Source organism: Perca fluviatilis, chromosome 6, assembly GCF_010015445.1.
Source record: "Perca fluviatilis chromosome 6, GENO_Pfluv_1.0, whole genome shotgun sequence".
NCBI lineage: Eukaryota > Metazoa > Chordata > Actinopteri > Perciformes > Percidae > Perca > Perca fluviatilis.
The window spans coordinates 21,764,842-21,790,038 of record NC_053117.1 but is presented as its reverse complement, the minus strand read 5'-3'; the positions used below and the strand labels follow the sequence as shown (position 1 = coordinate 21,790,038).

Below are 25,197 nucleotides of genomic sequence, written 5' to 3'. Positions count from 1 at the left end.
TCTTGATCTCTGTAAAAATATGATTCTCATACGCTGGCACTACTAGTGCATCAAATATGTATTAATACACAAAATAGTCCCCAACAAATTAACCATATATTTACGTTGTAGTAACGTTTGCTAAAAACTATGATGCCCAGCTGTTTAAGGAAATGACAGCATATTAATAAAAAATGCAACTATATGTTTATATAGTATAATACATATTTACTAAAGATACTATTTATGTTTTCAGTTGTGAATGGGCTTGTGTGTGAGTGCCAGAGACAGGGAAAAGAAGTCGAAAAGTAGCTATGTTGGTTTGGGCCTTTTCATGGTATTTGTAAGCAATAAGAAAAAAATATATAATACAGCTACAGCATCACCTCTACTTATGTTTATTGCAGTAAAAGTATTTGTGATAAACTAGATCATAGCTGCTCTAAACCAAATCTAGGTTACATTCCTGTGTAAACATGTCGATATTGGCTGCTCTCCGGCGTGACGAGTCTGGTCAATATGCCAATACAGTTTTAAGACGAAATCTCTATTGTTATGTTGGCTTGGAGGGTCATTATGTCAGTGGGTCCCTGCTTTGTGTGCAGAGACACGCATACAGATGCCAATGGTCTGCCAGTGGATTTGATAGATGAATGTGAATGCACACAATCTGTTTTTTTTAACCCTTCGACTCAGATAAACCACACTAAATCTGATTTTTAGTGGTTAAAATGTCATTTTCAAATTCCAGTGGGGATACTGCCTGACAGGAATACTGATGTCTGGTCTCTGGAGGGGATTCAGTTTATAGAGAGGGATTCTGTGGACATTGACTGCAGCTGGAGTTTATTGACAAGCCATCAACAAAACACTGTTTAGACATTGTAAAGAATACAGCCTGGCATCCTGTCAGATACTGTCATATCAACTTTGAATGTTACCAGCAAAGACACTTAAATATCAGCTGTAACACAGAGAGATATACACTCACACTCACAACTTTTCTCATAGTAACCTAATCACACTAATCTGTCACATTACACTAACACACATTATAAAACTGCCTCTAATCCAGGCCTGACCTTCTACAGAGCGAACTGACTGAGCGGTCATTGAGATAAACCAAAATGCAGCGTCTTTCTTTGTCATTACACTGAATCACACGTCAGATGAACAAATACGTTTCCCATGATTGCTTTACTGTTTTATAACGGTTTTACAGGTGTGGCATGTTGAGCACAGGGACAAGTGTGGCCTGTCTCTTATCTCCTATCTGTCTCTTAGGCTACATTTCTACTGAAACATTTGTACTTGTACTGCAAATGTATACACCATATCACATGTTTTACTTTCTATGAAATCAGAAAATAAAATTGGAATACAACTGAAATGCGGTGCTGGTATTCTAACACAGAAAAGTGGTTCAAACCTAAAAACTAAAATGAACTATTTAGACAGATTTCAATATTAGGTATAGTATTAAGATGCCAGTCTCAATATAGTCCAGATGTGCTTCTGAATGAAGTCCACAGACTATTTGGCAAGTGCAACATTACAAACTCAGGTCAAGACATCAAGGCATTTCCCTTTAATGTAATGTTAAAGTCATCATCTTTTTTTGGGTGTGATAAAGCCTCAACATATGATATAATAAACTAATAGTGTGTATTATTTGGACTTATCTTCCAGGTAATTTCAAGTGTTTAAAATGCAGAATTTATTTAATTTTAACTTGTCAGGCACAATGAACATCTTTTACATAAGTTAGATATAAATTCTTATAATGAGAGATATTTAATGTATTTGTGTGACATACAGTAACAACATTTTAATTCTTTTAAATTTAGCTTCCACTCGGCCAAATTATCCAGTGGCATAATGTTCTCTTTCATTGCTATGCTGACGACACACAGATATATCTCCCGCTGAGCCCCATTGATCCAAGAAGCTTGGCTGCTGTCTCAGACTGCCTCAAAGATGTGAACTGCTGGATGGCCCATAACTTTCTCCAACTAAATAACGCTGAAATAATACTGTTCAACCCGCCCAACACCATCCCCAGTCCCATCAGTCTTGGTCCACTATCTAGTAACATCAAGCCCACTGCCAGAAACGTAGGTGTCATTTTTTATTCAGACCTCACGTTCATCCCACATATCAATAAAGTTGTTCAGTTCTGTTTCCTCCATAATAGAACTCTAAAATTAAAAACATATTGTCACAGCCCGACCTTGAAAAAGTAGTCCATGCCCTCATATTCTCCCATCTAGACTATTGCAACTCCCTTTTAACCGGCATCATCTCGCCTCCAGCTGGTCCAGAACTCAGCAGACAAGCTTCTCACCGTTTTTAACAGACGGCATCACATCTCTCCAATCCTAGCTTCACCTCACTGGCTTCCTGTCCGTTTAAGAATTGATTTTAAGATTTTACTAATGACTTTTAAAGCTCGTCAAGGTCTAGCCCCAGACTATATCTCAGAGATGCTGACCCCTTATGAGCCTGTTAGCAGCCTTAGATCCTCGGACGGGGCCCTTTTAACCGTTCCAAAGTCGAGGCTCAAAACCAGAGGTGTTCGTGCCTTCTCCATCAGGGCGCCTCGGCTTTGGAACGACCTTCCCGAGGAGATAAGGCTCCCTGAATCAGTGACTTCTTTTAAATCAATTCTTAAAACAAACTTTTATAGACTTGCTTTTATGTGATGCCATCTTTTTATCATCTTTCTCATAGTCTGCCTGTTAACTCCATTTTATTATTAAATTGTGATTTTTTTCAGGCCATTAGTGTTGCCCCATCTATCTTTTTTCACTTTCACTATGTTGTGCATTCATGGGTATGTGTATTATATTGATGTGTATATTTATGTATTGATTTGTATGTGCTTTTTTTTCCACTGTCAAAGCACTTTGTAAACTATTGTTTTTAAAGGTGCTATACAAATAAAGTTATTATAATAATAATAATGATAATAATAATAATAATAATAATAATAATAATAATAATTATTATTATTATTATTATTAAATACTATTTGCAATGCTACAGGAATAAAATGCAAGAAGTTAGTCTTCTTTTATAGGAGGGTGCTGCCCTCTTGCCTGCTGAAATGGTATAGCACACGTTGTCGTTAACCACCAGCTGCACACACACAAACACACACACACACACACACACACACACACACACACACACACACACACACACACACACACACACACACACACACACGCATTCCATGTGCCAGACATTTCTGAAATGGTTTGTGTCTTTGATGACTTTGTCAAAAGCAGACATGACAAACAATATGACAGATATCCATCCGGTTGCACTAGACTCTGTGTGTGTGTGTGTGTGTGTGTGTGTGTGTGTGTGTGTGTGTGTGTGTGTGTGTGTGTGTGAGGGGTGGCTGTGTGTGTCTGACATGGAGGTCGATTTGGACAGACAGTCTGCCGTCCCAGATGTCATCAGAGTGACCAGTGGTCCTGTTTTCTGACCTCTGACCTTTCCAGATGGTGACACACGCTCCCTCCATCAGTCTGTGTGTGAGTGTGTCTGTGAGTGTAGAACTTTGACAGACTGACTGATGAGGTTTGAAGGATGTGCCACAAGGGTTTAAATTAATTTAAGCTCTAATTTTATTTCAAATATTTAATTTATAGCAAAGGTTTGCGAAAATCTTGAAACGTGAAATACAAGATAACTTTTTTGTCATAACTCCACTGAACACAGGATACAACTCCTTTTCACTCCAATAATCTTTATTATTTGAGCATAAAATATAAATGATGATTATATTAAGTTAATATGGAGCCACTTAATTTTCAAATCAAAATATTTTACGGCAAAGGAATTTTATACATTCACTGCATCAATCAGACAGCTGCAATTAAACTTGCATTTTACAGTAAATTAAGCTAAAATTTTCTGTGAGGCACAATTAATTAGAAATATATTTTGTATACCAAAACAAATGTTTCATTTTGAACTCAAACTTGAATCAGAAAAGAAAATTGACTTGAGAAAACATTATTGATGAATTCAGCTTTACTATGTACCCATGTTTATAATTCGTCTTCTGTGGAGCATCTTCAGATGAAACTTAATTGGCTTTTTTTTGCCTTTTGGAAAGAATAGTTACTTCACAGAACGACACATAATATATAGACATTTTTAGGTTTTGTGGTGTTCTACCTTTCCTGAATTTGCAGATGCAGAACAGCAAATAGAACCTGCTCTCTCTAATATATTCATTACTGTCATTAACCTTTCTGCTACACAGTCCCCTTATCTAATTATCCCCCTGTTACTACTAAACACACACACACACACACACACACACACACACACACACACACACACACACACACACACACACACACACACACACACACACACACACACACACACACACACACACACACACTATTCTCAGCTGCTACTCCAAACACACCCCATCCCCACCTCCGTTACCCCACATGTTGTTTGACAAATGAGTGGTCTCGCCTCATCAAGCACATGACAATGTAAACAGATGGGAGGTGGAGACAGGGACCCGTGCCAGCTCTAAACACAAAAACACACACACGCACACGCACACTAACACACAGTGCAAAATCCCTAACATATGTTGCATTTATTCAAACAGCCATGCTGGAGACACTTGCAGACGCTTGGGGAGTATGGCTAACAGGAGGGTCTTTTAGAGCAGCAACCAAGAAGAAATGATCTGATTTAGTGATTTGTCTCCTCCTTTGTGCCTTTGTAACGGGGGTGCAGACTGCTTGAGATGAGTGACAGACAGACAGATAGATAGAGACAGATCTGAAGTTGGAAAGATTGCATTCATAATATCACATCAAAATATCACCAGTTGTAAATAACCAAGTACATTTACTCAAGTAGGCTACTGTACTCCACATCCAAGTCTGTTTACTGTAAAGGTGTTGGGGAGTATCCTGCATATGTGAAATAAAAAGTTGTACAAAGCATTTGTGGCTCTAGAGGGAGCTGTGTGAAGTGAAGTCTGATAAATGGTGTGTGGGTCTGAAGACTGCAGGTTTGAAAATGAAAAAAATAGGTTTGTGTGGAGGTGTGAAGTTAGAAAGAAGTGAGCTTACCAGACGTCTGTAGCCCGCTCCGCCTTTCTGCTTGAGGTTGCTAATAGCATACACACACACACACACACACACACACACACACACACACACACACACACACACACACACACACACACACACACATACTAGAATCTCCGACCGAATTGTTGAGTTGCATTGTGGGCTTTGACAATGAAGAAGATTACATGGAATAAAAAAGATGATACATCCGGTGTTGCGGACCGTTTTTCTATTGACAATTCACTGATCTCTCAGCGACACTCACACAGATTTTATATACTGCTGAATGGTGAAAGGTGGTGATGACAGACAACGATTACCTACATTGCATACAGAGGACCTATCTTAGTTCGAAATCAGTATATTGCTGAGGGATCAGGATAAATGCAGCACAGCCTGTGCCAAGTTTGAGGTCAATACCGCACAAATAACTTATGATAGCCTATAAAGTTATGATTTCCTTGCGGCCCATTAGCAAATGTTCTAAGATCTAACTGGCTCCTAAAGTGGGTAGATGACACTATGAACATTATATAAATTAGGTTAGATTTTCGTTATCCTAACAAGTTTCAACATTAAAATGCTGCATGTGTTAATGCATCAGTGATAATAATTTTTAAAACAATAATAAACATTTTACTTTTGATACTTTGAGTACATTTTCATGATGATAAGAAATGTAGTTAAAGTATCAAGAAGTACTGCACTAATGTTTGCCATCTTTAACTGTAAGACAACCTATTTGAGCTTTCTAAGTGGCTTTAGAAGCATTTATTTCACTTAATTTTAGGTCGAACTATCCTCACTCATGGACTGTGACAACTGTTTGTATTAAATATCCTGAATAAACCTCCAAATAAAGATCTAATGTTTTATCTGGGCGATACCAGTCTTTCATTCACACTATATTTTGTTTTTATTGAGAAAGGGACTTTTAACACAGACCCAGAGAGAGTTGCAAAGGCAGTGACTAGACAGTTGCATTTCTTATGACATTTATTCAAAAAGAAGTTTAATCTGTGTGGAAATAAATAGCTGAGCAACATGTTCTACCACATGCACATTTATATATCCGTTGGTTCTTGAGCTTGAGTTTCAGGGGCTGTTTGATAATCCAACAAGCATTTAATTTAAAGTTTATTGACATCTTTATACACTGCCCTTCAGTAAGTTGATAATATGATTATTAACAAATAATAATAAGACATACTCTATTGCTAAGATTAAATTACATATTTAAACAGAATTACAGTCATGCATCTGAGGAATAAAAATAAGGACTCTGCTTCCTGCCACCTCTCTTTTTTTCATAACTCATACCAGAAAATAGAATTACAGTAGTTATTTAATGCATTCATGATGTGCTATACGTTCAGCTCCAAACATATAACTTCTATAACAGACAGTCATCCCCAGTGGGAAGTCAAATTATAAGGAATGTAACACTGCAGGGTAATATTATATAGACAGTGGGTTGTGACATTAACGTGAAGTCTCATACAGTACAACCACACATTGCACCAGGGTTCATTGTTTATGAATGACAATGAAGCTCTTGCTTTAAGTTCTCCCATAATTCTTATTGTCTCCATGTCGGCCATCATTGCAGTTCAAAGTTTGACATCAAACAACATACTTGTGTTTCCTTATAGGACCTGATACAGTGGATTGAGGCTGGTTTGATTCGATTAGATAGGTGCCACAGTAAATATCATAACCAGATAACACTCTCTTCTTATTTTTCTTATTTCCTCACCATTACAATATGCTAACATCTGTCCTCTATCACATGCAGGTATTTGTCAGCATCACATACTGTCACTTTAAAAACATACTCACATACTTGGTTTTACATTCAAATCCTTCTGACATTTTACTTCACTTTCACAGCTGTCTTTCTCTTTCCATGATTAGCTTGGAATATATTCACATCATGGCAGTGCCAGCCTGGGCAAACTGTGCAAATGTGGAAGAAACATACTTACTTAAATATGTGTAATAGCTTGATAAAAAATTAACATAAGTTTCACATGGAAAGAAGTTTACACTGACTTAAATATTGATGAAATAAAAGTGTGGCTGAAATACAGCTCAAGTCATGTTCAAATAACTTTGAATTGAAAAAAAGAGAGTAGTGGGTATTCTGCTGTGCATCCCACGATTTTTGCTCACTTAATCCATATGTTAAATTGTTTTGGTTATTTACAACGGTGATTTGTTCCTGTTACAGTAGTTTCGTAGAGATTATAGCTCATTTCGTGGTTTGGCAGGTTTCTGCATTTGTAGTCCTTTTCCCACCTGTAATGAGGTCCAGCTCTGATGAATTTGATCAGGTGCAGCAGGATAAGTTTGGTTTCTTCCTGGGAGCATCTAAGTTGGGCAGCGACTGATAGTGACTTTTCTCATCAAAAGCAGCCTGCTTTGTTACCTGCCTATGGGGTGGAAAGAAAAGAGGAACAGGTTGAACAAGAAATGTGTTATTATACACTACCGGTTAAAAGTTTGAGGTCACTTAGAAATTTCCATTCCACTCCATTACAGACAGAATACCAGCTGAGATCAGTTGCATTGCTTTTTTAAATCAGGGCAGCAGTTTTCAGATTACATTATGTGCTTACATAATTGTAAAAGGGTTCTCGACTGTTGTAGAAAGAAGTGGCTGATCTTTAATGCAATATCTACATTGACCATTATCAGCAACCATTCATCCAATGCTCCAAAGGCACTTTCTGTTTACTAATCTCATATCATTTTAAAAGGCTAACTGAGAAAACATTGGAGAACCCTTTTGCAATTGTGTAAGCACATAATGTAATCTGAAAACTGCTGCCCTGGTTAAAAAAAACAATGCAACTGATCTCAGCTGGTATTCTGTCTATAATGGAGTGGAATGGAAATTTCGAAGTGACCCCAAACTTTTGACTGGTATTGTATGTTTTTTAAAGGTAGCTGCCAATCACTCATGACAATTTCATTACAGCTAGTAGCAGAAGCATAATTTTGTAAAGATTAGAACTTCCACTGCTGTTTTCGTTTTGTGCATTCAGCAGTCTTATCTCACCTGGCCAGGTGCAGCACAGCCTCCAGGATGTTGGAGCCATCTTTGGCACTAGTTTCACAGAATAGAGTGTTGTATGTCTGTTGGATGAAGACAAGAAATTAAGTTAAGGGTTATGACTTGGATTTATATTTGGATTAAACAAAGCACGTGTAGCAAATGTTTAGAGTTATGTCATCATTAAAATGTCCTCACAAGTATAGTAAGATGAGTATGTGTTTATTTGACATTACCATGGCCAGTTTCTCTCCATAGCTGGTAGGAACACAGCTAGCTCCATCTTGTCTAAGATCACACTTATTACCGACGAGCATGATGGGAATATCCTCCTGGGACACATCCTGCTATGCAAAAAAAAGAAGAAGGTAAAAACAGAAACAAATGAAATGGAAGACTTAATATTGCAGCATACCTCCATATTGTAAACTGCTCTAATGTTGCACATACTTTGCAACATGGTGATTACAGAATTTATGTGCTGAAAAAAATAAAAGGACTGAAAATATTGGTTTGACATTAAGTACCACAGTGTGTACATAGTGCATTATATCACACAGCACACAACATACACATACAGCATGCATAAATCAAAAGTCACAGAAATGTCAACATGCCCACAGTATAACAACAGAACACAATCTAAACAATCTACATCCAACACTTACATATCTGCTGCATGTAAAAAGAGAGAAACAAGCAAGATCACTTAGTTTGATATTCAAATGAACATGTGCAGAACATTTACTTAAAACACTGTATAATAAAACAAATGCTGCCAATACAAATTGCAATTCCAGAAGAGTGGATATATATAACCTTCACTCTATTCTGCTGAAGTCTGGAACTTTTTTTCTAAATACAAACAGTGTCAGTCAGCAGCTCTTTAGCAGAGGAGAGTAGTGCATTACCTCGATCATGTCCACCCACTCTCGAACATTAAGAAAGCTCTTCTCACAGGTGACGTCGTACAGCAGCAACACACCGTCCGCCCGGCGAAAATACGACTTTGCAATGCTGCGGAACCTGAGATGACGGGAGAAAATGGTTCAAGATACACACAAACATACATGGACCTAATTTTACTTACTGGTTGTGATAGGATGAATACAGCATGTTTGCTTATGCACTGTGTGTGTGTGTGTGTGTGTGTGTGTGTGTGTGTGTGTGAGTGTGTGTGTGTTAGTTAGTTAGTTTGACTTTATTGGAGGTGCACACATGTAATAACAATTTCTTAAAAACACATCTATAAATGAAAAGTTCAAAACAACAAAACATCTGATAAAACAATACAATTCTATTCACACCAACACACACCTCTCTTGTCCTGCAGTGTCCCATAGTTGTAGTGAAACGGGCTCTCCATCTACGATTAGTGTCTTCATCTGGAAATCCACTCCTGAACACACAACGGAGACACAACAACAACATGTCACACTACTAAGCTGGTAAACAAAGGAAAAAGAAACATTTTTCTAAATAGTCGCGACCTTGCTCGGTCACAGTGCCTGATCAGATTAACTGATTATTTACTGTAGCTTTACTGTAGCTTTGACTTCACCATGTGCAGAAATTAATCATTAATCAGTCAAATTCTTGGGGAATAGTTTTTGCCTTAATTTGTCAGGTCAAGGAGGAGAGACAATGAAGCTTGTTATTTTAACACAAGATTGACAGACAGTTGGCTTTAGTTTCTCCAACCGACCCAGTGTTGCGCTGGAGTTTAATTTGAATTCGTTCTTGCAGAGGCGAAGCAGGAAGCTGGACTTTCCCACAGCAGCATCGCCAGCCAACACGATCCTGTAGGCCTTCTCGGATGTCATGTAGCCCAGGTCAGTGCTGTTCTGGTCCTCCTTCTGGAGAGGAGGCAGAGTGGCAGAGTGAGGCACTCATGCAACATATAAGATGACTGTATTTACATTCTGCATATATACTTCATGTTAAATATATTTTGTCCTGTATTTTGCAATAGCTGCTTTGTATCTAATCATCAGCTCTGTTCAGTGATGGAGACGAGGGATTTATGTCTAATTGCAGGTCAGAAAATTAAAAAAAAATACATAAAACAAACTCCAAAGCCCCAATAGCAGCAGCTAGAGATTGTAATGTACACAGTATAAAAGTGTTTTAATAAGCAAAGAACATACTCATTAGTTTGCTAAAATTGGTGCCAAAAATGTGGTGGAGCTAAAACTGTAAAGTTATCCTGAAAAATGTACCAAAATGTATTTCCAGCTCGCTGTTGATTGGGATTAATCGTAATTCTCTTGAATACCTGCAGGAAATTTTATGAAGATCTGGCCATTTTCAAAATACGTACTGTAAATTTTGACATAATGGTAGCTCTGGACAAAATTTATGTAAGTTACCAAAATCATCATAAGAATAATCTTCTAATGCCCATGAATATCAATACCGAATTTGATAGGAATCTGACCGAGATGTTGAGATATTTCGCTCTGAAGCAACATAAATAATAATCCTCCACCTGTTCCTCTATCTCCCTTTATCCCTCTCTCATTCTTATCTTCCGTCTCTCTCATACCTGCACACTGATGGCACTGAGGGCTTTCCGAATAGTTGGGGCTGGGGGTTTGGTCACACTAATGGGTTCAGATGGCTTCCAGTCCAAAACTGAGCTGCTGTCCGACCCAAATGCTGATTCACTGTCCTGAGTCTCTGTTGGCTGTGAAGTAGACACACAGAAGCAGACATTGTAACATTAATACAAACATCTGACACAGAATTCACATGTTATCACTATGACTTCTTTACAACATCACAACCTGAGACTTGTTAAAAGAAAATATTGCATTGCTGCAGTATCGATGGACATGCACACTTGTGTCTCTTATCGTCTCACTTCAGTGTCAGAGTTTTTCTCCATCAAACTATCATTGTTGTCATCCTCCACTTTGATCTCCTTCTCCTTCTCTTCCTCTTCTTCTTGACCTTTGACCTCCTGCTCTGAGTCGTAGCCTCTGTGTGAACCTCTAAGTGTTGACAGGCCGCTATCCATGTAGATCTCAGGCAGACTGTCCTCCTCGCACTCGCTGCTGTGTCTGCGCCTCAGGCCTGGGTCACACATGGCCAAGGCCAGTGTGTCACAACTGGGCTGGCGGCTGTACAGAGGGAAATCATCCATACTTTGGCCGAACCTGGGGAAGAGGTCAGGAAAAAATCCATGACATAAAACACAAGGTTCAGCCAAATTACAAAGAGCCCTATCCCTAGTGTATCCAGCCACTCAGATAGTTTTGTTTTCATTTGCCTGATTTTTAAAATATCTGTCTCTGAGAGTTCTTCTTCGGTCCCAAAATAATGGTGGAAAACACCATTGGCCCAGAGCCATCAACATTTGTCCTACTCTTCAGTGGTCCACCACCTTTCACCTCCATGGATTTGAGGTGGATGTTATGGTGCGTTCTTTTTCTCCACCAAAGTCGTTTACAAGTTGTTTTCCGGAGTTACGACCCGGAAGTTGCAAAAAGAACGCCCCCGAGGTCGTATTTACGACTCGTCAAGTCGTCTGAACTCAGAGGACCCCGAGCTCACTTTCAAAGATGGCTACGTCGTGCATTACACGTAGTAAACATTGTGGTTATCTACAATTTTAAGCACTTTTGTCTTTGTTGTAACCAAATGAAGAAGTCGTACACATAGCGCTGTATACTGCTACCTATAGGCACGTCGCTACAGTCTTATTAGGAGTTAAATACCGCCTAATTAGTTATTTTGTAGCTTGTGCAGCTGAAATTGGCTAGAGACGCTCGGTTGCTATATGACAACAATGGCTTTAAGCCGAGTCTTGAGCAGAAAGCAGAGCAGTAGCCTAACGTTAACGTTAATCAAAACGTAATTTTCATGTATCAGACTGTGAAATATATGTGTAATATGTCAATAACTGGGTGAATAGAATCCTAAATGTTACTAAAAATGTTACAAAAATCCATCTTTTCTCCGACTCGTAGTATTGTGTGACAAAAAGAATGCAACAACCCGCGGTTATTCGTTTTTCGACACGGATGTGACGTCACGCTCAAGCTACTAGTCGCAATTACAAGACAAAAAGAACGCACCATATGAATGGCCTCTGTGTAATTCTTTAAGTCTGTAATTGATCTGTATCAATCACACAGTGTATGTAGTCTGTGTGCAGTGTGCATAATCACAGTACAGTTTACTGTGTATGTATACATGCATATGCTGTCTTTTTATAATAATGCTTTTGTCTCGTTTTTCTACATTTGAAGGGAAAGTGTAAGATTATCAGTGCATCTGTACTCATACCTGTTGTACAAAGTATGTGAATGGCATAATGTAATACTTATACTAATGCTAAAACACTTTATTGCAGGAGTTTTTTTCTTTCTTTGTGGCCATGACAGGGATAATTGTTTCACTTCAACAAAAAAGACCATGTTGATGTCAAAATGTATATGCAATTTATATCTTCCTTCTTTATCACATTGAGAAAAAACCTTTGTCCTAAACACCATAGAATCACATGGTTCAACTTCTCAGCTCATGAGCTTGGACAGCCCCTTAATTAAATATCTCAGCACATTCCAAATTTACTTTCATACTGTGTAAATGAACAGCAATGTTTTCTAGGAGAAATAAGCCTTCAATTTCAAGCAAAAACATTTTGATTTGATGTCACTGTGTTCTTATGCAAAATCCCTTTTTCATTTGCTGGAGATGCAAATGATTTAAACCTGATAAACCTGGTCTGGTATACATTTCCTGCAGCTGCTAACCAGTTAATTATCCTAAATCTACTGTTAAACCTTAAACTGTACTCAATGCAACTGAAAATAATCTGCTTTACACTTGTAAGTTTGACTTGGTTCTAAAAGGAAGAATTAAAATGCTTTAGGAAAAAGAAGACAATATAATATATGGCATATACTGAAAGAGTAGCATTCACACAGTGGTGCAGATGGTATGGTGACATTTGAACCAATATCTCAACCATCTGCGTTGTTTAGGTCTTACCTGTCCATTAGTGCATAGGGTGATGTGTAGCAGATGCTTTTACTTCTGCTTCTGTTTATTTCTCCTGGTGATCCACTGTTACTAGACTGTAACACAAAACAATTAAAAATAAACTCTGAATGTTATTGCTAAACAGCTGGTATATGAACAGGTTTAAGCATAAGAATACCTAATTGTTCTCTCTTTCTTACTGTGAAAAATGCATCTCCAAATATACAGTAGAGAGAGCTGCAGTAAACCTGATTAATCAAATACAACACTGAGGCCTCTTTGACTGCAATTTAACTGTGATGTCCTGCAAAAAAACTAAAAAAAGATTGAAACTCAGCTCAAATCAACATAAGCCTAAATAAATCCAGTCAAATGAGCCAAAACTGGACTGAATATTTCTATAAAATAGCATCAGAATACCACGTTTATATGTCCACCAACCCAGCAAACCCGTTGGATGAAATAACTTAAAAATGCCTCTTGCAACTTGGAAACTGAACTACAGGTAGTTTTAAATTTGGATTATTTTTAGTTTAACTGTGCAGCTTTACCCTTGAGGTCCTCTCCAAGGCAGATCTCAGTCCATCGTTGCTGTCATGCAGCTTTCTGTTGGCTGTGCTATCCGCACAGAAAGAAAAGTAGTCATTATTATAATTCTTTATTTTCCCAAAATATTTATTTTTATTTCTTGAATCTAAGTAATATTTAAGTACAATAAGAACTCATTAGTTGGCGTGTACGATACTGTCTGACTTACTGCAGAATCTCGATCTGTCTCTCCAGGACGTCTCGCTCATCAGAAAATTGTTTTATAAACTCCTCGTCTCTGCAACAGAAACACCAACAATTGTTTGTTATTATGAATATTAACTACCAAAGTTATGAAAACCTGAATTAGTGCCAGTGGAAGTCTCTTTTTAGTGGACATCCTGCACATTACCTCCACAAATTCCCTGACTTTGAGATTAAATAAGATGAGAGATATAGCATGCCTCTGTATCCCAGTTAATGTCAGTAAAACCAGCACATTTCTTTCACAGCAGATCAACTGATTTACTCAAATACATTACACCTGATGTATGATTATTACATTGTGAAGACCATAACTGAGACGCTCTGAGCCGAGGAGGCGGAGTATTATCCTGCCGCTGGCCCTGTTGCTTCTGTTGCTAAGTAACGCTTATGAAGAAGTTATTGTGTGTGTGAAGTCACTCCAGGATATCCTGTTTCAGCTGTGACAAAAAGAAAACCCCCCCGGGAAGGAACGGACTGTGTGTCAGTCAGAGGGGGGCGTGGTCTCTGTCTCTGTCTGTCTCTGTCTCTGTCTGTCTCTGTCCCTCTGCAGCAAAACACCTCAACAGTGGGGTCTTTTGATAAGCAGATTGAGGACAGATTGATTATATTGATTGATATTTTTTAATAGGTTTAAAATGTATGTAAGTTGGAGCATTTGGAGCCAATGGACAACAGGGTGCAAATGTTTATTATTCTCAAGTTCACATAAATCTGCAAGTTAGGTGAGAAAATGATGGAGAAAACCTGTTCTGCAACTCAGTAATTCTAGTTTTAGACTTTCAGAGTTTACACCGAAAGTAAAGAGTGTGTATACATGTATTCTTTTTTCCTTCTCAATACTGTGATAAATAGAAATGCATCCTCTTATGTATGATCAGCACAGACAGAGATGCTGAGGCCTATTGAACTGCACCTCCACTTCAACATCTTCAAAAAACAAATCTGCAGAAAGGATTAAAGGAACAGGCAGACTTATTCGGAGTGATTTGCTCGCAGCACCTGAGAAGCCCCGTGGTGAGGAGCAGAGAGTAACAACTGTGCTTTTCAGGTGTTGCGCTAATCACTCAGCCCAAGTAGCAGAAGTAGCAGTGCTTTGCCTTCTGAGAATATAGTTCCCAGTATGTATACGGTTAGAAGATGGCTGTGTCTCATGTGACCTTGTTATTTGTACACGCTGTGACTATGCAAATCACAACATGTAAATAGGAAAATGTTGGATGTTATTTTGTCACTTATTGGGAGCAATAGGCTAGTTGGAGCCGGTTACCTCCAGGATGTGGGCCAAGCTAGGCTAGCGGGGGGTGGGTCAGACAGAGTTACGACATGCACGGAGATGAGAAATGTATGTATGGACTTATCTAACTCTGGGGGATATGGTGAATAAGCTAAAGTCCCAATAAGTCGGCGTGTTCCTTTAAAACTCAACTCTTCATGAATAAAGATAAATCCAGTCAAATTAGCCTAAATTGATCTGAATAATTATACAACAAAATTAAAGAATTTCAACACACAGCATACATAAGGACACAAAACCAGACCAAACTAATAAATTCACCTTTCCAAGCTGATGCTTTGATCGGTTAGCTCCGTCTTTAGCGAGTCCATCTCACTGCGCAGACAGGCGACTTCGGTCTGAGACTTCATCAGCTCCTGTTTTAACCGCTGGTTCTCCTGCAGATAGGAGGAATATGAGTGTGTTATGAACTACAGAAAAGTAAGAAAAATGCGTGTGACACCTCTTACAAGATATAGTGAAACAAAACATGTTATAAATAAGTATATTCGGTCTCACCAGTGTTAGCTCATTAATCTTCTTCTTCAGAGCCGAGCTCGCGTCTTTCACAGTGATGTTCTTGTACTTCTCTTCTATCTGATGGACGAGTTCACATAGTAAGGATTCATGGTATCTGACTAAAGGGAATACCTAAATCAGATTGCTCTCATGCTGTAGTTTTGGAAACTGCAAATACTGCACATATACATACACACTATCATGTTAACTTTAAAATTTCCAGGAGTCCAGCTGACATTTGTGTTTTCATGAGGTCAAAATTTCCACTTTTTATCAGAACCATGTTTTTCCCAAACAGTACAGTACAGTTCACATTTAGGAGCCGTTTGTGTTTGTATCTCAATAGTTCAAATCCTTCTCTCCGGCAGAGCCCTCATTTCATCTGGAGAGTACAACAGTGCGTTGTTCGTTTTTTTTTTTTACTTTTTTCTTTAAGAGTTTTATTTGACTGAAGTGACGTTTTGCATACTTATCTCCAACCTTATAGTTTATATTCATGCACTCATACAACAAAGTTAAAATTCAATTAGTGTTAGAAAATAAATAGTATAACATTATTACCGTGCACATATTTTCTACATGTTGTCTACATGCACAACACTGAGCAAAATATATAGCAAGAGGGTTGTGAATATAACTGCTGGAGTCTGTATTGACCTACAATGTTGATGGTGTGTTGTAGTGAAAATGAAGTGCAGTCAAACAGGTGAAAAGATTTACCATCTGCATCCTCTGGATTTTACACTGCAGCTCACACATTTCAGTTTCATAACTTCTCCGTAATTCACTCAGTGCGGCCTCTGTTTGCTGCTTCTCCTACACAAAGACACAAAACACACACAAAAAAAAGAAATGTCTTTCACTAAGACAAGAGTATATAAAAGTATGTGTGTGTGTGTGTTTGTTTGCTGTCTACATTTATGTATCTGTGAGACATTAATCTGTGACTATTTTAAGGCAGGTTTTAAACCAATGACGGAGCCTAGCTGGAGAATTGATATCAGCAACTGTCTATCTACAGTTTCCAAAAATAAAGACCTCTCTTATAGGTGTCAGAACATGACTGTGTGCACAAAACAAACAGCAGCTTCTGAGTTAGCTGAGTCAGTGAAGTACACTTACATAAGTTTATACACCGTGATAAGACAGAGTTTATGTTCCCGCTCAAGCTTTAAAGAAACATCAGGACCAAAGATAAGGTTAAAGATTAAATTAATACGAGTTGAATAAATCAGAGGGGCTGATGCCTGACCCAGCAGGCGATCTGTACTATTCTATCACAGAGTCAGTCATTTTCACTTTTCATTTTATGTCACGGCAAGCTAAATATTGTTATCAAATCTTACCATTTCACACACCACACTGTTTAAAGTGTTTCACCAGATTCCAGGAAATATCTCCAGCTTTCATAAAACTCACAATCCAGTAGTTTATTATTGATAGAAAAAGATTGAAAACAAAGGCTAACAAGGTAATACAATAACTATAATTCAATACAAGAATTCAAAAGCTCCTGTTGCAGTAATTTACTATATGCCAGCCTCGCTCGATGGTGTTTTTTGCCCCCAACTGCTCCTTCTAGGCAGCGCGGCGACCGCTGCCTTCATGGCACCTAACCCTAACCTTAACCTTAACCCTAACCCTAACCATAACCAGTGCCTCCCAACAGTGCCTTCCAGGCAGCGCTGGGGTAATCTGATATTCAGCCATGTACGTTTGTTTGACATAAGGGAAGAGCTGAACAAACGCACCCTGCTTTTCGCTTGTACTTACACAAACTCCAGAGCTAGGGATATTAAAACAAGATACAACTTGTGTTTAAGGCAGTCTTATGTCTGAGTTTGTCCCACCTGCTCTCGTGTTTTTCTCTCAGCAGCATGAATGCGTTGGTCAATCTCATCATCCATTTCACTGAGCTGCATTGATGCTTGATCCTGCACTCTGCAAAACAATAACAGGATAATTTCACCATCCATTACCTACTTTATACTGACTTAACCTACTAATAAAAATATAGCTTGCTCCAATCAATACATCATCTACTGGTAGCTCTACATATTACTGAAAGCTGTGGCCCCAACAAGACCCTCACATTTGATTTTATAAATATCAGATCACTGTCTGCCAAAGCCTTACTAAATAAGGATTTGATTCTTTAGCATAGTTTGGATATAATTGGTTTATGTGAAACATGGCTTAAACCAAATGTTTTCTTACCATTACATGTTGCTCTGGGTAGGCAAGGTGGGAGTGTGGCCTTAATCTATAAATCTATTTTCAATGTAACCCAGATGTCACATCATTTCCTGCTCCTAAATTCTAAAAACGGAGATGCTGGTCTTTGGCCCTGCTCGACACCAGTTTGATCAAGTAAGTTACTCTCGACAATGGTGTCACTTCTCAAAGTTCTCAATCTTGGTGTTGCATTTGATCCTACCCTCTCTTTAAATCAGCACATTAAAAACAGACTGTAGAGTTGACTTTATGGAGAAATCCGTTTTTCTGCATTACAACACAAAGATCAACAGGCAGATGAGCCAACATCGAGCAGTTATACAGTGTTATCAGCACTGTTATTCCCTGTTTGTTTCCCACCGTTTGATGGTGAGGGCCAGGTTCTCCATTTCTGAGTTCTGCTGTTTGATCTCTTTGGTGAAGTTTGTGATGACTTTCTCAAACAGATTTATCAGTCTGGGCTCAGTCAGACTGATGTTCTGGTGCAACGTAGCTGCTTCTTCATTCCTAAAAAGACAATGAGAAATTAAAATCAACTTTTTTCTGTAGTACCGGCATGTGACACAGTACTGTTTTCCCCTAACACAGGGGTCTTCAACATTTTTCAAGCCAAGGACCCATTAACTGAGAGAGAGATGGATCAGGGACCAGAGGTGTATAGTCCAGGTGCCAGAAAGTAGAAATCCTGTCCAGCAGCTGTCCCAACCATCACTAAACCAGCTCCTCTACCAGGTAGATAAGCTCGTTAGTGAAAACACCTGTTCTAGATGTAGAGGCAGATCCAAAAACATGGCAAGATTTTTACTTTCTGGCACCTGGACTATACACCTCTGTCAGGGACCGCCCTACTACATATATTGTGTAAAATTAAGTTGCATATTAAACTGTGCTTACAATAAAATGTGGGCAGCCTAAAGCCTTTATACCTTTTAAGTGCATAGAATACTAAGCTATTACAATTATATTTGTTGGCATGATTTTATTAATCATGTTTTAATGTTAAACATACATGTGGCACAGTGAATCCTTAGGAATAGTCTCGCACAGCATTCCTGGATGGGAGGAAAATGTGCTCTGGTTTATTGGCATTTCTTTAAACCAATCACAATCGTCATGGAGTGATATAATCGCGGAGCAACGGTGCCTCTGCAAAATAGCCTCGAGAAGGAACTTGTTTTGGTGGAATGTGTACGTTTAAAAGTTGTTTTAGTCGTGCAACAGAAAACTCAGGTTGGACAGATAGTCTAGCTAGCTGTCTGGATTTACCCTGCAGAGATCTGAGGAGCAGTTAACCATAGTCCTCATAAATCCACCGGAGTTTAAAATTCCAACACAAAGAAAGAGGAAGATAAAAGAGTGAAATACGGTGGCAATGGAGCAATCCCAGAAGTGGAACGTCGTGGATATAGACTACCTTAGGATGGATGGCTACCTTAGTGACTAGCTTACTTATAGGCCAGTAACCTATCATCAATTTTTTTTTTTCTGAAAATAGGCTGATTAATATTTGCCAATATGTTGGATTCATGTTAAGACATTTTAGTTTTGTTTTTTTAAACTTTCAAAAAATTACCAACAATTTTGTATCACCCTGCAGTAACTCTAAGGATCCCCTAGAGGTCCCGGAGCCCCTGTTGAAGATCTCTGCCCTAACAAGATTGTAGGACTTTTAGGTTTAAGGGTCCTGGTTGTTCTGTTTCATACAGAAACTGAAGTTAACACCAGTGAACTGGGAGTAAAACATGTCTGCTTTGTCAGCTCTACAATGTTTGACAGGTGGATCAGAGAAGTCAGTTGTTTTATTGAGTCAAACAAAGTGAAACCGAATTACAAGAGCTGTATTGTATTGGACTGTGATTATTTGAAGTGTAAAGGAAGAGTTTGACATTTATGGAAATAGTCTTATTTGCTTTCTTCTTAACAGTTAAGATCAATACCACTCTTACATCCGTCACTTCAATATGAAGCCAAAACAGCAGCCAGTTAGCTTAGCTTAGCAAAAAGACTGGAAACAGGGGAAACAGCTAGCCTGGCTCTGTCCAGAGGTAGTAAAATCCACCTACCAGCACATCTAGAGCTCAATGATCAACACGTTATATGTAGAGAGAGAGAGAGAGAGAGAGAGAGAGAGAGAGAGAGAGAGAGAGAGAGAGAGAGAGAGAGAGAGTCAATCAGTCACTGCCACGCCTAGTGGTTAGTTGCTCCAGTTGCTACTACTATGTGAAACTGAAACCATTACATAATATCGCCAATGCCTGAGGTCTCCTCAAAAAACTTAATTCCCAAAATGATTAATTATTTCTTTAAAAACGTAAAAAAATAAAAACCTTTTAAAAAATGACCACCTTAAAGTATTTGGATGTTCCTGTGTATTTTTGTGCATTTCTAGTTTAGTAAATCGAGTTTCTTTGATTGCCCAAAAAGATAAAAAAAAGTTAATAGTGGTTGGATTAGCTGTTTCTACAGCGTATACGAGCCCATGGAAGACAATATGCTGTATAACTTAACTCAATAACTAACTTTAAAGTTGAGTCTACAACCATTTCATCACATTGTTCAATACACAAAAGATGAACAGCTAAAAATAGACCAAACAAATTACTTGATTGCTACCAGTATTTTTGATGCACACTTTGTTTCACTTTATTTGCCAGTGACATATAACGCATAACTACATTACAGCACGTACCAGTGATCCACAACAAAACAATACAGAAACCAGAAGGATGTGTCATCAATGTAAAACCTAATCACACAGTCTATCTCATGCATGTTGTACTGAAGTCATTATAATGATACAGTGATAAAGTGTCCTGCGTCAGTGTGTTTGTGTGTGTTTGCCTTTTGACAGGGCGGACTGGCTGTAATGCTAAAGCATATAGACACTGCTGCTTGTCTGTCAATAACTCACGGTGACACAGCGTGCTGCAACATCATAAGTGTCAAACACAAACTCATCACAACAAATACCACACAAACAGAGACAGTGAATGTTGTACATAGAAACTGTTGTGATGTTGTAATTGATGTGATCATGCAGGATAGCTGTTTAAGTCGCAGAAAACAACTCTCCTCCTGAGAATATCTTAAGATATTATGTACACAGAAAATGCAAATATTTTGTTTATGTTATTCATCACAGGATTATAGTCCCGAAGTCGAAGAAATGGCACAGAAATAAGTCAAGTAACCAAAAGATTGCAAATAAACTCGCTCCCTATTCTGTTTTACTCCCTATGCAACATTGTCTTGTTTTTATGTTTGTTATTTTTATTTCCTTCATGTATCTCCCCTGAATTCAACAACAACATGATAAATTATTCCTCATTAGTTTGGGAGGAGCCTATTATTATAAAGCCAGGCTACAGAATAAATGGATATTTAGCACTTATTTACATTAGCACAATCAAAACCCAAAGCATAGGGAAACCATAATTCAGACTTCTGAAACGGCTGCAAAAGGTGCTTTTGACTTTAAGACATTGTTTGGGAAGACCCAGGACTAGGTGGAGGGATTATATCTCCAACCTGGCCTGGGAACGCCTCGGGATCCCCCAGTCGGAGCTGGTTAATGTTGCTCGGGAAAGGGAAGTTTGGGGTCCCCTGCTGGAGCTGCTCCCCCCGCGACCAGACACCGGATAAGCGGACGAAGATGGATGGATGGATGGACATTGTTTCCACACAAATATGGTGTTTACAAGTGAATTTCTAAAAAATAAATATTTCTGGAGCATTTAAAAACTAAACCAAATGAGGGAAGCAGAGGAGCTGTCTTTTGGTGCAACATTGGTCACTGTCTCAATCAGCTGAGAGATTCAATTATGTAAACCAAAACACACAACTCATTACATCAGCATCAGTCAGCAATTGATTTTTCGCTCTCGATGTCTCTATCTCGTAATCACATACAATATTATTTCATAACCTGAAGAACAGACACTTGTCTGAAGTCAGTGAGCTGTTTATTTTTATATCTCAGCTGACAGATGTAACAGTGACTGCAAGTGTTTGAAGATAAGTGAGTGTATTTAGCAGACAACACCACTGTGACAATCAATGTCCTGATGTCACAGCAGAGTCCCATGCCAGGCCTACACCACACACACACACACACACACACATACACACACACACACACACACACACACACACACACACACAACACACACACACACACACACAGATATGGAGACACACTTATACAGAGACAGGACTGGGTACCAGTTGAAATTATTCCATAATATTGCCGATTCAATACCTGAGTACTGGTGCTGCTGCAACCTGATCTCACAGAATTCCGTGAAATGAACACGGCCCCTTAACTAAAAATCTGTGGCATTTTCACGGGAAAATTCCATGATGGGCACACGGAAGAATTCCATGAAATGAACACGGCCCCTTAAGTTAAGGAAAAGGTCGTGGGTGGGCTTACGTTTTCATGACACACATGACAACAACGGGACGGTTGTGTTCAGGAAAAGAATAAACGGTTGGGTTTAGGAAAACAATAAACGGTTGGGTTTAGGAAAAGAATAAACGGTTGGGTTTAGGAAAACAATAAACGATTGGGTTTAGGAAAACAATAACGGGATGCGGGACAACAACAGGACGGTTGGGATTAGTAAAAGAAGAAAGCAACGGCTGGGTTTAGGAAAGGTGACACGCGGGACACGATCCCCGGTCTCCTGGGTGAAAGTCCTGTATTTGACCCATCCACCACCCCAACCAACCTCTCTCTGCCGATTTTCGGGCTTTCATACTACTTGCTACTGTAGCCGCTCTTAATGCTACGTCATCTTCTCATGAAATGTTAAATTTTGTATGAAAACAAGCAGTTGTGCAAGAACTTTGCCACAAATTCTAGTAAACTAGAATTACCGCCTTGCAGTTGTAGGCCTCCACCTTTGACCTTTAGAATATAAAATGTCATCACTTCATAATTTTATCCTATTAGACATTTGTGTGAAATGTTGTCATAATTAGCATATTAATTATTTGAGTTGTGGCCAAAAATGTGTTTTGTGAGTTCACAGTGACCTTGACCTTTGACAACCAAAATCTGATCAGTTCATCCTCGAGTTCAAGTGGATGTTGTGAAGAGTTTCCCTCCTGAGAAATCGCGTTCACAAGCATGGGACGGACATAAGAACATACTGATAAACATATTTCATCAGTTTGGCTGTTTTAATGTGTGACTTTCTAAACAATTGATATTGGAAAAATATTGTCATTATATTATTATACTTAATATACTTATACTAATGATGTCAGCCATATCACCCAGCCCTATATACTTAGACTCTGTGGTGCCATAAAAAATATAATGGAAATTTTAATAATCACCATATTACAGTAATTCAATTCACGTGGAATCTGTGTGGCAGATCTCCCCTATCATTGGAACAGATATGACTCAACATGATAACTTATTTATTTATCTTTGGGTTATAATGAGATGTCTTCAGGAAAACAGACACACTCAAAACAAAAATATGTAAACACTCAAGCACACTTACATCCAGTCACCGTCACTGTTTTTCTGCATATTATTCAAACAACATGCAGTTGTATCATTAGTACTGGAGCTGTTTTTAAAAGTCTCTACTAACCTGTTTTTATGGATTTCTCTTTTAATAGGCTAATGTCTGCATTTCCTTGTGGGGTTTAGGCTATGTCTCACCATAACTTTAAATGCACACTGCGCTCACTGTTGAACGCATTCATATCATCTAAAGAATTTCCATATTTTAAAGACATCCACCCATCTGTAGCCTATCAGTAGCCTACCACCTCCCTGGCTGCCCAGCGGACAAGTGTTTCTCTCTCACCTAGGGATGAACTTGGCCTGCTCGCCCAGCCTCCTCTCGAAGTTCTCCCAGGCGGAGGACACGTCTCCTCCGTCCGAGTCCATGACCTCTCCGTAGCGGAAGCCGCTGATGAACTCCGGCAGGGTGATGGTTCCGTCGTTGTCGACGTCCAGTCGGTTAAATATTCGGTCCGCCTCGGCCACGGACACCTGCAGTTCCGCACAGATGGTGAGGAACTCGTTTCTCTCGATGCGCCCGGAGTTGTCAACGTCGTAGACGTGAAAGAGGCAGCGCAGCCGGTCCTGCTCCTCTGCACTCATAGCCCTGATGGAGGACTGTGGCTGGCTGGAAAAAAGAAGGCGTTTTAGTGAATGAAGGGGATCTAGACGAGCAAATCCAGAAACACTTCAGTACTGTGAACGTTTCTCGGGACACCCGAAAACCGCAAAGTATTCCTCCCAACTTCCAAACTTGCTCGCTCTTATCCAAACATTTTGACAACTGTCACGCATTTACAAATAGTCCAAACAAGGTAATCCACCTTAAACCATTAAACCGCTCAATAAATCAAACGTGGAAGCTTCGGCCTCTGTGTTAATACAAAATAATGTCCCGGTTAGCCAGCTGGACGGACAGAAAAGCTGCTGTCTGACTCAGGTAACGCGCCAGCCATCTGTAGCCTACCTGTGTTTAGTGCGTGTGTGTGTTTGTGCAGTGCGTGCGTGCGTGCGTGCGTGCGTGTGTGTGTGTGTGTGTGTGTGTATTCACTCCTCTCTCACCTCAACAATAGAGGAGGTCTGGGCTTCAGGCCAAATGAAAGCGCTTTCATTGTGGAGAAAGTCTAATAGCCTGTAATGTAGTTGAATAAACTTTAGAAATTATTGAACCAGAGATAATTTTTTTTAGCTTACTTGAGGCGCATGTAGGCCTATAAATATTGCCACACTGTAGGCTACTGCATGTAATTTAAAAAATGTATTCAAATCAATAAAATGACTTTAGTTTTTGTTTTAATGAATGTTCAAAAGTAAGACAAACCGAGAAAAACAAAGAAAAGCTAAACTTCTGGGTGCCTGCAAACATATAGCCTGTTCTGTTTAAACTGGGATCCTGTTTGGAATTGTGCAATGAGCCTTTAAAGGTCCCATGGCATGAAAATTTCACTTTGTGAGGTTTTTTAACATTAATATGCGTTCCCCCAGCCTGCCTATGGTCCCCAATTGGCTTGAAATGGCGATAGGTGTAAACCGAGCCCTGGGTATCCTGCTCTGCCTTTGAGAAAATGAAAGCTCAGATGAGCCGTTCTGGAATCTTGCTTGTTATGAGGTCATAACAAGCGAGGTTACCTCCCCTTTCTCTGCTTTGCCCGCCCAGAGAATTTGGACAACCCATGGGAGAGAGACATCATGGCTTTCAAACGAGAAAAGT

The 25,197-nt window shown here is 39.0% G+C and overlaps 1 protein-coding gene across 3 annotated transcripts; it reads right to left on the bottom strand.

Moving 5' to 3' along the window:
• Positions 1 to 6,121: 6,121 nt before the first annotated feature.
• rasef (RAS and EF-hand domain containing) lies at positions 6,122 to 24,413 on the bottom strand. 3 transcript variants are annotated; one of them, XM_039802127.1, is made up of 18 exons: positions 23,791 to 24,413; positions 18,323 to 18,469; positions 17,578 to 17,668; positions 16,448 to 16,543; positions 15,728 to 15,805; positions 15,491 to 15,606; positions 13,898 to 13,966; positions 13,692 to 13,758; positions 13,150 to 13,235; positions 11,015 to 11,309; positions 10,697 to 10,837; positions 9,857 to 10,007; positions 9,469 to 9,550; positions 9,063 to 9,177; positions 8,388 to 8,498; positions 8,158 to 8,234; positions 7,395 to 7,528; positions 6,122 to 7,052 (listed from the first exon to the last, which is right to left on the bottom strand). In XM_039802127.1, the coding sequence occupies exons 1-17, from the start codon at positions 24,087 to 24,089 to the stop codon at positions 7,426 to 7,428; spliced, it is 2,124 nt and encodes a 707-aa protein (XP_039658061.1). In that variant the 5' UTR covers positions 24,090 to 24,413; the 3' UTR covers positions 6,122 to 7,052; positions 7,395 to 7,425. The 3 variants fall into 3 exon arrangements, with proteins under 3 accessions (XP_039658061.1, XP_039658060.1, XP_039658062.1); XM_039802126.1 differs by having other exon boundaries at positions 6,122 to 7,528; positions 23,791 to 24,412; XM_039802128.1 differs by having other exon boundaries at positions 6,122 to 7,528; positions 8,388 to 8,495; positions 23,791 to 24,412.
• Between the last annotated feature and the right edge of the window lie 784 nt (positions 24,414 to 25,197).

Excerpts from the sequence above, each read along its gene's own strand:
- rasef (XM_039802127.1), bottom strand. The coding sequence starts at position 24,089 with ATGAGTGCAGAGGAGCAGGACCGGCTGCGCTGCCTCTTTCACGTCTAC. Across the intron at positions 16,544-17,577 it reads AGAGAAAAACACGAGAGCAG|GAGAAGCAGCAAACAGAGGC; the intron begins GTGGGACAAACT and ends GTCTTTGTGTAG. Across the intron at positions 7,529-8,157 it reads GCTGTGCTGCACCTGGCCAG|GCAGGTAACAAAGCAGGCTG; the intron begins GTGAGATAAGAC and ends TCCACCCCATAG.